This window comes from Propithecus coquereli, unplaced genomic scaffold (genome assembly GCF_000956105.1).
Source record: "Propithecus coquereli isolate 6110/MARCELLA unplaced genomic scaffold, Pcoq_1.0 Scaffold18, whole genome shotgun sequence".
In the NCBI taxonomy this organism is placed as follows: domain Eukaryota; kingdom Metazoa; phylum Chordata; class Mammalia; order Primates; family Indriidae; genus Propithecus; species Propithecus coquereli.
Window position 1 is genome coordinate 9050687 of NW_012142745.1, and position 12589 is coordinate 9063275.

General features: G+C 40.2%; 1 protein-coding gene across 1 annotated transcript in view; it reads left to right on the forward strand.

The window, feature by feature from the left end:
• The window catches only part of COL4A3 (collagen, type IV, alpha 3 (Goodpasture antigen)), a 151588-nt gene that overhangs the window by 76975 nt on the left and 62024 nt on the right, over positions 1-12589 (forward strand). Inside the window, exons 4-17 of the mRNA XM_012642471.1 lie at positions 1164-1208; positions 1783-1827; positions 2457-2519; positions 3180-3233; positions 4043-4069; positions 4634-4711; positions 6306-6368; positions 6496-6531; positions 7811-7852; positions 8072-8149; positions 9874-9936; positions 10649-10708; positions 11918-11962; positions 12198-12251. Coding sequence (XP_012497925.1) covers positions 1164-1208; positions 1783-1827; positions 2457-2519; positions 3180-3233; positions 4043-4069; positions 4634-4711; positions 6306-6368; positions 6496-6531; positions 7811-7852; positions 8072-8149; positions 9874-9936; positions 10649-10708; positions 11918-11962; positions 12198-12251 — 753 coding nt within the window. The remainder of the gene's footprint in view (positions 1-1163; positions 1209-1782; positions 1828-2456; positions 2520-3179; positions 3234-4042; positions 4070-4633; positions 4712-6305; positions 6369-6495; positions 6532-7810; positions 7853-8071; positions 8150-9873; positions 9937-10648; positions 10709-11917; positions 11963-12197; positions 12252-12589) is intronic.

Below are 12589 nucleotides of genomic sequence, written 5' to 3' on the forward strand. Positions count from 1 at the left end.
TAGAGACGCAGCAATACTTTAAAATAATAGTTGTAAACACACAGTGCTTAGTGTGGGCTACATGACGTGCAGGTATTCCACAAGATTAATTCAGAAACTCTGAGTGCCATGTTGCCTTAGAGTCATCTAATAAAGCATAGCTTATAGATGTAGCTACAAAAGATAATTTGAGCAAAGGCAGACAATTAGAGGATATTAAAACCTGACCAAAAAGATTTTTCAGATTTATAAGCTTCCTATCTTAATTTTAAATGTTTTCCACATGAACAAGTTTACAATGGGGAAGTAAAACCTTCAAGGTATTCATTTGCTTTCTGCATAACACAGATAGCATCCTACAGAGAAGGGGAGCAGCCTTGAACATGGTCATGCACCCAGGAATTCCACCTCAGATATAAAAGGCTGACTTTGACCTCGACAGTCCAATCTCAGAAGACTCTGTAACAACCTTTTACTCAAATAATCAAAAATACCAAAACATGCTGAAACTCTCTGGAATGACAAAAATAACTTTCGGACAATGGAACTTTCATACCAAGCGGTCTAGCTAAGACAGTCTCCATGTAAGGTTATTCTCCAAGAAACGACCACAAAACTGTATTCATTACGTGCCTGAAGCAAGTTTATCTCTGGTTTGGGCAGATTTACTTGGCTATTTATTTACTTGTGTATGTCAGGTACATTTTGTTAATAAAGTGTTTCTCGTGCACAGAAAAATTGGCTGCCATTCCCATCCGCCATTGTAATTGTGTCATTCATGCTTATCAGACCTCAGCAGCGGTCTGGCTAACGTAGGACTTTTACAGCAACACTTTGCAGACTTTAATGTGCAGAAGCGATGCCTCATTAGAACAAAACAGGTCTGGGAGGTGAGGGAAGTCTGAGATTCTGCATTTCTAACAAGCTTCCAGGTGATGCGAGGGTTGCAGATCCCAATCCCCACTTTGAGTAGCAAGGGTTTGAATGAATTTTTGTTTGTCTTTTCTGATAAATATTTTACCTCCAATAAAATAAGCAAGCACCTGAACCTTATTAACAGTGAAATAATCACAAGAACAAAATAGCTTGACATGTGAATAAGACTGGGATCTTTAACGTACAGGTTTCTCACTGCGAAGTAATTTTCACAGTGTTTACCTTTTCTTTTTTTCACTTGGATCTAGGGCTCTCCGGGACTTCCAGGACTCACTGGTTCCAAAGGCGTAAGGGTTAGTAGTCCGTCCAGTCCATCCTGATTGTTTGGTGACTATTCTTCTTTTAAAAAAGGATCAACTTTGCACCATGAGAGTTATAAAAATGTCAGAAAGGAGAAAATTGTGTATGGTTCTATAGATGAAGTTTAAGAACAAATAAAACTAATCTGTCATGGTAGAGGTGAAAATCGTGATTACCACGTTAAGGGCAGGTGTTAACTCCGAGAAAGGGCACGAGGGAAGCTTCCGGAGTGACAGAGACGCAGTGTGTCTGGTGGGACAGTGGTAATATGAAAGTACACATAAGTAAACGTTTGTTAGGCTGTCCACGGGAGACTGGAGCACTTTACTCTGTGCAAATTATAGCTTAGGAATCTATGTAAAAAGCTAGAAAAAAAATGATCTCTTTTTAAAAGTCTTATAAATGTGAGACTTATGAAATTTTCTTAAACCCCTTTTTTTTGTTTGTTTGTTGTTCCAATCATTTTGAGCTATTCCCAATTACAGTTGCAGGAAGAGATTGTTGCAATGGTAAATTTATGTTTGCAGGTTGAACATTTTAAAAGTGTCTTGTCTTTTCTGTCTTCAGGGAGTAACTGGATTACCAGGATTTTCTGGTCCTCCTGGACTTCCAGTAAGTAATGGGAAAAATATGTAGCTGGAAAAATTAAAAGTAAGCTCCTTTTAATAGAGATATTAAAACAGTAGCAATGTCTTGGTGGAAATGTGTTCTGATACATTTGTTACATGAAGAAACTGGTACCATAAAATTGCATATTATATTAGAGTGTGGATTTATATGACATATGAGTTAAATCGTAAATCCTGAAGTATAAGCGTAAGAGAATAGAAGAGGATAGAACAGAACAGAATAGAATGCAATAGAATAGAATAGAATAGAATGATTCTGCTTAATAGCATAGAATAACAAAATAATTACCTCTGTGCACACTTCCCTCTTCTTTTTCCCTTCCTTTCTCCTCAGCTTAAAGCAACATGTTCAAGGACTTAATTTTATGTAGAAAGGCCTTTTGTTTTATCTGAAATGTCCACATCTCACTTGATAAGTCTTCATTTTAATCGGCCTGTTTCGTTTGCTATGGTATTGAAATTATATCTAAAACAAGGATTTAAATTTACTACTAAACTATTTAAACTACCATTTCTACTTCAGTAGCTATTGGAATTAGCCCATCTGTTCCTGTGGATTCTATGCTGTTCCTTGTGGTGATGTCTCCTCACTGGGACTTGCTCTCCTTTCAGGGCACTCCGGGCCATGCTGGGCCTTATGGACTTGCCGGGTTGCCAGGATGCAATGGTTCTAAGGTATGTAGTTTTTGCACAGAATATGGTTAATGAGTCCTTTTCTGAATGAATGAATCAAGGTGAAATAGCAAGGAGATAGAGATAGGCCCTCCTTGAAACATTCCTTTAGCCAGGACCAGCAATATGATTTGGAACCAGGAACCTTCCTGTTTTCTTTCTTCTTATTCCTTGCTCTCTAATTGTCTTTTAGGAAAGTTCTCCCACAGAAAGATAGCTGGGGGCCCAACTGGTTATTTTCATCTGAGGTTGTGTATATAAATCAGACACTAAGGCCTTGAGTGCAAAATCAGTCTTTGGAAAGCAATGACTGATGTTTTCAATGTTCACTCCTAGCCTTTTGTTCTCTAACTGAGCTCTCCTTTTCCCCAGAATGGTGGCTATGAATGAACTAATTACTAAACTTTGAAAGAAACAGCAATTAAAAAGTTCTTGGCGTAAATAGACTTTGCCATTTATGCACAATTTGAGAAACAGTATTCTAATCCTGTTTTTAATTAAGATAATGGTTTTGTGGTCTTCAGCCTCATGACCCAGTAGCCATAAGGAATTTAGGTTACTTTGTCTAGATTTACCACTGCAAGGCTGGAAGAGAGAAATAAGGAAAATCTGAATAGGCTATTCTAGAGCAACTAAGAATGACAAACTTTGTATATCTTCCAGGGTGAGCAAGGGTTTCCAGGACTTCCAGGGACACGAGGCTACCCAGGGATCCCGGTAGGTTTGCATTTTGAACTCCCCATCAAAGATAAAAAGCATAAGTAAGAGTAGTCTCCTCCATATGGCTGTGTACACAAATCTGTCATGACTTTGGGGAAGTCTGATGCAGCAATAGTAGACATTCAACTAATAGTTAAGGAATGGGTGAACACAGGTATTGTGAGTTCAGGTTTAGACTTTGAGACTTTGACCCATCCAAGTGGACATGCACAACTTGGATTTGCGCAGAGGACAGACCAGGGCTGGTGATGACTCAAGGAGTGAGAGTGAGGAGAAAAGGGGCTTAGAACTGAGACACAGCACCAGGGGTAAGGTCTAGGTCAAGGAGAATGAGTCTGTGAAGGAGGAGCAGCCCTGGTGGTAGAAGGCCAAGAAGGGTGCATTATGGAAGTCCAGGAAAGATCTATTTCAGTAGAGGAGAGGAAGACAGCTCCCTGATGCTGCTGAGAAGTCCAGTAAAATGAAGACTGACAGGTTGGCGTTGGTTTAAGCAACATCAAAATCGTTTCTGACCTTAGCAAGGGATAATTCCGTGGCAGGATGGAGCCAGGAGGCAGATTTGGAACTGAGGAATGAGCAGGAGATGAACAAAATGGGAAGTTTGCTGGGGAGATGAAGGAGAGACCGGGTGGTATTGGGGAAGGGGTAAAAGATTAAGGGGGGACTTTGTTTAAATGGGAGAGACGTGAGCATGTTTGAAAGGCAGTGAGAAGTGTACAGCAGGGATACAGAACAGCGGAGAGGACAGTGTAGGAGTGTGTGTATTTGAGTTGCCTCCAGTTGTTAATATGCTGCTGTTTTCCCAGGGTGCTGCTGGTTTGAAAGGACAAAAGGTAAGTCATTGGTAGAATATTGTGATTGAAAATCTCTAATTACTTCTATCTCTAGTACTTCTATCAAATAATGAGATGTAAGTCATCACAAATTGGATCTCATAATGTTCTAGACCTTATTCATTCAGAAACTGTAATAATTGGACATGATATTTATTCCTATTGATGAGCTCCTTCTGGCTCTTGTCATAAATGAGTCTTAAGAATACAGGTTTTGTATCATCATTTAAGGAAATAGGGTTGAAGAGAAGGGAACTGACCTCATGCTCAGGACCCCACATTCTAGGTCAGGGATTGCCATTAATTTTAGTGTCTTGAAAATGATTTATTATCCCTGTGTCTTTCTTCTGTTGAAAGTTTTTCACAGTAAAATTTCAACTTTAGAAAATATGAAAATGCTTTGAATTCTTCATAACGGAATATCTACAGAATCCTAAATCGTTTCTCTAAGTATATATTCCAGAAAGTACTTTTATCCTTGAAGCAGTATGACCTTGAATAAGCATTTAAAGGGTTTTGAAAACATAACACTGATAATGTTTGATGAACTTCTTCATTTTCAAGGGCACCCCTGCTAAAGGAGAAGAAATGGAACTTAATGCAAAAGGTGACCCCGGGTTGCCAGGGACACCAGGATCCCAGGTATTATCACTCTTAGTCTCTCTCACTCTCTCTATCCTCCCATCTCTTTCCCCCATATGTTTTCCTCATTGTCTTGAGAACATTTTAAATAGACCTTCATTTTATTCTATTTACAAATTAGCATTCACCTTGTTATAAGAAACTACATGATGCTGATATACAAAGACGATTTTGTGTACGTCTTTTATTCTCAACTCCCAATTACACAAGCTTTCCTGAATTGCAGAGGATGCAGGGAATAGTTAGGTTGCACTTAATCTGTATTCGTTAAAATTAAGGGTGGAGTTGTATGACACGTTGAATATCATTTAAAATTGTAGTGTTAAATAACAGCTCTATTTTTAAATTTGCATGATAGTAAATAAAAAGGTTTTATTTAAATGCAACTTTCTCCTGTTAAATGATTTGCTTTGCTGATCTATATGCATGTCACCTGAGGGTAATTCAGAATGGATACCAAGAGACACAACTACTTTTGGGGTTGTGTGTGCTCTATATTGTAATTTAGAAGGACCTTTTGGTAGACCTAAACCACAAGTACAGGTTAATTAATTAGAAATACTTTAACTTAGTTCAGAATAATATGTGGAAGTTCCAGGGTAGAGATGGGATATTTGCCTAAGTGAGTCAGAGTTCGAGTTGAGATTGCTGGACTCCTGCATGGTGAGCTGTGCCCACTGACCATGAGCTGCAAAGCCAGACTAGGAGCTGCAAAAGTGCAGAGTGGCTTTTGCTTTTTTGCTTCGGAAACATTTACAAGTTTAGATGCTGAAGGCAGAGGATCCAGGAAGAGGGGTTAGTAGCGGGTAGTTAGTATTGATTGTCATCTGTGTAGTAGTCATCCTGACAGTGCTGAAGACACAATGCTGGTACATTCATTCATACAAGAAATATTGTTTACACGCCAATTATGTACCAGAGGCTATTTCTAGGCTCTAGGGATACAGCAGGGTACAAATCAGCCAAAAAATTATTTTAAATATTCCTGCCCTCATAGAGCTTACAATCTAGTGGGCAAAACAGAAAAAAAGTGTAAATTAGTATGTTAGATAGTAACCAATGCTAAGGATAAAAACAATGCAGGGAATGCAGAATGGGAAGTGTCTGGGTCGAAGGTGGGTTACAACTTGGGGTAAGCAGGAAAGGCCTGTGGAAAGGGTGACAATTGCACATAGATAAGAAAAGGGAGAGGAAGTGAGCTGTGGCGATGTCTGGGGAGAGAGGACACCTGCAGGAGAGCAGGTGGAAAGCCCTAAGGTAGGAACATTGTTGGCCAAAACAAGAGAAAGGGAGAAGGAGAGTGAGAGAGGAAGAAAGAGAGAGAAGAGCAAAATTTTGAAAACTTCTGAAGTAAAGCAACTAAGCAACTGCTCTGGTCATTTTCCTGGAAACAGTGTCACCAGGATGGTCCTGGCAGCCTGTTAAACATAGCAACACACTTTTTGGCGTTTATTGTAATTAACCGCAGCCAGTTAAAAGGGAGCGTTGCGCTCTTCTGATTTTATTAAAATATTTGGATGCATTTAATTAATGGACATTGTTCTTAGGTGAGAAGTAAATTTAAACTTACTCTTATCCATCTCTTAATTTAAAGGGTTTGCCAGGCCCTCGAGGTTTTCCTGGGCCTGTCGGCCCACCTGGCCCCCCAGGATTCGCTGTGAGTATGAAGTCACCACTGCTATAGACTCTGTAAACTAATTGATTAATTATAGAAAAAAGTTTTAAAAAGAGTTTTCTAGCTGGGTGTATTTCCTGCTGTAATTTTAATTTGTGGGTTTTTCTAGGGCTTTCCAGGAGCCATGGGACCTACAGGACCTAAGGTAGGCCACAGTTCATATATTGTATCAGCTAGAACACCCTAACCAATCCCAAGAGCCAAACCTGGTCCGCTACTTGATGTGGGTCACTGTCGGGCACCTCTGCAGAACTCACCTGCATTCCCAGCAGGGAGGGGAAGGTGGCTAGCAGCTCTTAGCTCTTCTCCCTGTATTTCACTAACTTGATCTCTGATACAAATAATCTTAGTTCAATTATAAGGAGCTCCTTATCTGGAAAAAACCCCCAAGGATTCTTAATCCATAGGTTTTCCATTCCTGATAATCGTACTGATCACCCAATACTTATCCTGTGAATTTTTTTAGTGAGCTGCATCGCAAAACAAACCTGATTTTACGTAGTAAATAAAAGATGATTATTTATGTGCTCATGAAACAGAGTCTTGCATGTGTTTCTATTAAAAAGATCAATTGTGAGTTTTAGTATAAAAATGTTGAGTGAGGCTGAGCCCCACCAGGAAATTAGTCCTAACCATGGTATCTCTTACTTAGTACCAGGTGGCCCCGTTCATAGGGTACTTTCCAAGGTGCTTCCACTTGTATTTCATTAATGTTTGTGTGCAACACACACACACACACACACACACCCTGAGAGGTGGAGAGGTTCAAGTTGAGTGACTTGTCCCTCAACAGTAAAAAGCAGAGCAGAGGTTTAAAGTGTTTTGATTCCTCTACAGCTTTCGGGCTAATGAGAGGAAGATCTCCATACTCAAGAGCAAGAAAGCAAGAAGATATTGGCTGAAATGATGGATTGGCCATCATTAGTGAAGAGAAACTATTCACATTAGACTTATCTGATGTCACTAAATTCCTAGTGAAGTCAGGAAGCTTGAATTCTATTATTAGATTCTCTATTAAGTTTTGAATTTCAGAACCCTGAAGTTCGGTTACCCATCCTTCTTATTTTTAAGATGAGAAACGGGAGCATTAGGAAGTTCAGTACCCAACCAGCGGGACCAAAATTAGCTACTGGTTGAGCCAGAAAAAACTGTGCTCTGAGCTGGGCCCCTCTCCTACCCCACACCACCTTGTGCCGTCATTCACCACGTTAAGTGAATCCCTTAAGCTTTCTGCACCCCAATATTTCCTCCTTTAAAAGAAACGTACTGATGTTCTGCTCTAAGAAATAGCTCAAATAACGTTTATGATTCTAAAATTAAGATTAAAATGTAAATGCTCAATTATAAATTTTGGAACTTTAATGGGTTTAGACTTTTTATTCATATATTTTTTTAAAATAATTTGGTTTTGTGTTTCCTTACAGGGTCACATGGGTGACAACATGATAGGACAGAAAGGAGAGCGGGTAATTTAAATACTGTGCTTTATCAGGGGGCAAAATACTTTAAGTTCTAGAGCATGACAGCCTATACCATTTGTTCACTAGCCAAGTTCAGATTAACGTGTTTTCATCTGCTCTGTCTTCTTGCATGAGAACTAAAGGGGAAAAGTAATCTTTCAAACATAGTAAAGTTGAAATTTTGATGATGTTTAGTTTCTCATTCCTGGGTATATTTGTCTTTAGGGTGTGAAAGGATTAACGGGACCCCCTGGACCGCCAGGAACAGTTATTGTGACCTTTACTGGCCCAGAAAACAGAACGGTAACTCTGGAATTTTCTTGTTAGGGTCTTACCTTCCCGTTTCTAGGATGAAGTCCCTGTAACCCCTTACCTCTTTCACAAACCCCGTTGTCTGAGCCCAGCTCAGCCCAGGCCCTTGAACTTCCGGGATCCATTCCTTCCCCATCCTTCACTCATAAACCTGCAAATATCAGATGGGGAAGATCTGAGGCAAGTGGCTTCCAAGATTCTTGGAGGCCGAGCCTGAGCCCGACTTTGTTCACCCTCACATCCCTGTTTCCTCGTTGTCCCTGACGCAGAGTGGGTATTCAGTGAGTAATTCTGAATGAGTGATAGCATGGTGGTGTGTGGGTCTGATCCAGTTGGATGGTAGTGACCTCAATATATGGCTGGAGGGGCACCGTGACCACAGGGGACATTTCCACCCTGCCATTGTAACTCCATGAATGCTGCAGCCTCCACTTCTCACCAAGGACACTCTGGCCCTGTCATTTAGACACTAACATTTGCTTTTTGCTCCCAGCTTGGGGTAGCCAGGAGCACCAGGGTATGGGACTGAACCGAATGCTCAGAAGAAGTGAATGAATGCACAATGCACACAGTCCTAGACACGAGATTGATCCTGGGATGTTTGGGAAGGGGAATGAGGCAGTGAAGAGGAAGCGAACAATTTCCTTATGAATTAACTAAGAAATAAACACAAACCATCCTTCTTGTTTAAACTCATAATCAATTCCTTCAAATAACAGCTTAATTGAGATATAATTCACATACCATAAAATGTGCCCTTTTAAAGTATACAGTTCATAGGTCTTAGTTATAATTAATTTTCAACAGTTTTATTGAGATATAATGCACATACCATAAAATTCACTCATTTAGCATACAATTCAATGGCTTTTATTAATAGCTTATTCACAGAGTTATGCAGCCATTGCAGCAATTTTAGACCATTTTCATCACGCCAGAAAGAAACCCCCTTAGCCATCACCCTCCAATGTAATTAATTTTTAATGGTATAAACGATCAAACAAAACTAATAAGAGTTAAAACAAAACGTGGTAAAATTTGACATTGCCAAAATAATAACTCACATTGAAGACTGGAAAAAATTGGCCTGAGGAAAATAACTGAACTTTTCTGAGGCAATCAACGAAAATAAAATTCATAAAGTCTAAAACTTTATTGTCTGAAAAATGATAGAAAAAACTACATTGACAATATCTGGCTCTCGACAATATGAGCCAGGAAAAATAATTGAGTTTGAATAAAATGATGCCCTCAAGAGAAAACTCACTTTGGGAAAAATATAATCAATAAAATGTGATAAGGGCTCAAACAAACCCGATTAAGGAATCAAATCTCCATTATAACACTTAAACAGAAAATAATTTATCCCAATGAAAATAATTTTAGTGTATTTAAAATGAAAGTAAAATACATGAGAAATGATCTGATTGTGCTTATAGACAACTGATTCAGGAATGAAATTAGTTTAGTGTAGCTTCAGCCACAAGATACGGTCTTTAAAAAAAAGTTGGCCTATTGTTTCAGTGGGTTCATAGGTATAAAATTTGAAATATGAGAAACGGGAAGGTCTATTGGGTTGTGTTAACATGGGGCACATTAATAGTTTGTAAATCCAGATTATTGACCAGAAAGAGGACTTTTCCAAGTATAATCAGTGAAATCTCGTTTGATCCATTGGTAACAATGTCGAATTGTTTTTTGTTATTTTTTGGCAGGACCTCAAGGGGGAGAAGGGAGACAAAGGCGCGATGGGCAAACCTGGACATCCTGGACCCACAGTAGGTCATTCAGAGTCATATTATTCCCACAACGTGCAAAGCAGAACCTTAGCATTCACTCTCATGTATGTTTTACCCCTAAATCTTAACATTGGCTAAAACACGGTAACATTTGACCTCAGAGGTCACGAATACACTAGAAGTATCTTTTAGCCACTTCTAGACAAATCCTTGCACTGTTTTACATGCAGCCCATGCTGCTCAACTTATGGCGTCTCCAGCATCTGCTTTTTTAGATCTGTTCTGTAATTAATATGCATAACTAAGATTTCCCTCTTAGATGCCCCATCATATAAACATTTTTTTTAAATGGCAGAATAATCAGAAGGGACAGATTAGTCTGGGCGCCGTGGTTCACGCCTGTAATCCTAGCAGTCTGAGAGGCCGAGGCGGGAGGATCACTTGATGCCAGGAGTTTGAGACCGGCCTGAGCAAGAGCGACACCCCATTTCTACTAAAAATAGAAAAATTAGCTGGGCACAGTGGTGCGTACCTATAGTCCCAGCTACTCAAGAGGCTGAGGCAGGAGGATTGCTTGAGCCCAAGACTTTGAGGTTGCAGTGAGTTGTGATGACACCACCACACTCTAGCCAGGGTGACAGAGTGAAATTCTGCCTCAAAAAAAAAAGAAAAAGCAGGGACAAATTAATAAAAATCAATGTAAGTTAAAATCAATAATTCATAAAACTTGACATAGCTCTAATTGATACAGGGACCGCCTGGAGAATCGTACAGATCTGAAAAGGGTGCTCCCGGAGAACCTGGCCCACAGGTAAATTTAGAAATTCAGTGTCATACGCAGGCTTTATTAGTCAGGACTCAGGACTCTTTAGGTTGCAAGATTAAGATGCCCAACTAGCTTAGATTTAAAAAAAAAAATTTTTTTTAAGGTTTGGGAGGTGGGATTTATTTGTTCTGAGAAGTTCAAGACTAAAACAGGCAGAGCTGGAAATATGGGAGGACTCTCTCATCCCACTTCTGCTTCTCTCTGTGTATCAGCCTCATTCTCTCCTTTGGCAGATGTCAGGGGAGACGGGGAGAAAGACCAAGGTGTAGCAGCAGACAACTGCAGGTTAATGGCATCCAAGGAGAAAGGCAGCACCCATATATAAAATCCCAAAGAATTAATCTGATTGGCCCAGCTTGGGTCATATGTCTCACTCCAGAAAAATGCCCGTGGCCAGGGGAAAAAGTCCTATGATTGGCCAGGCCAGTGGGGCAGCGGCTGTGATTGACAGCCCCACCAGAACGACCCGGAGTGGGGGAAGAGCAGCTCCCCAAAAGAAACGGGGCCTCGTGTGCCCAGAAGTACGGTGCGCAGGAGACAGAAACAACAGGGGCCCACTACCCAACCCAGATCCATTTTGGAAAGATTTAAACACATACATTGTGTAAAAACTCTAAAAATTATATATTGGGAAAAAAAGAAAAAGAAAAGAAAAAGAAAAAATGTTTAATGAACATGATTTTTTTTAATTCTGTCAGGAAGAGTAAACACCATAATAGTTAATCCAAAAGCTGTCTGTTTAGATACCACAATATTTCATTTATACTTACATTTAAATATAGACACACCTGGGCTTCAGGAGATTACCCACATTTCAAATAAATAAGTTGACTGTGAACACCTGCCTCTTTCTAGCCTTCCTCATTCACTTCTCAGCTCAGCGCTTCCTTGATTTTCCTTCCAAGCTTAAGATTAGGAGCATCAAATCCAGTTTAGGTTTAGCTGTCGATTTCCTTGCTTCCTTCCTTTGACTCTCTCGCTTCCCCTTCTGACTGGCTTCTGCCTTCTCTGGGAAGGGAGGGACATCGCGAATTCTGTGATTAATCGTTTTTGCTTCCAAACTTGGTAGGGGAGCCTCACTCAGGCTTTCTTGCCTGAGGTCAAGAGGCGATGATTGTATCATTTAAGGGTTCCATGTTTGTAAAATTATCCATATTTATTAAATTACATGTTTTGGTTTTGGTTTTGTTTTAGGGAAAACCTGGAAAAGATGGTGCCCCTGGCTTCCCTGGCAGTGAGGTAAAGACTTGATTTGGCCCATGGATGCAGTGAAACATCCGTCCCACTAGATGAAGACGGATTTTTGAGAGTCGCTACGTGGTTATAAACAAACAAAAAGCTACAGCTTTTGAAAACTACACTCGAGAATCATAGTGTCACACCTTCACTGAGAGGAGGGGTCATCTGAGCACATCCTTTTTTAATAACTGATTAGCGTGCCTTCTGACCCATCTCCTTCTGTTCTTTTCTTTAGGGAGCCAAGGGCAGCAGGGGCTTCCCTGGACTAGCCGGTGAAGACGGCATTAAGGTAATCCCCTCCCGAACATCCTACCTGCAGCCCTTTTAATAAGTCGATTTTGCCTCCCCTTGTCCTTTCCCTCACACCCTGGAGATAGGTACAGGGACTGCAGTCACAGACTGCATTTCAGTATTTTAGTATATTTGTTAAAAGAAAAGAGAGATGTGGCAACTTTACATGCGCATTTGAAGGATGTTCTCGAGGAAACGATATTAAACTTGTTCTGTGTAGTTGAAGCTGGTTGACTTAGGCCCAGTGAGATTTCAGCTTGCTATGAAGAAGAGATTGAAAAAGGCTTAGGCCGGGCGCAGTGGCTCACGCCTGTAATCCTAGCACTCTGAGAGGCC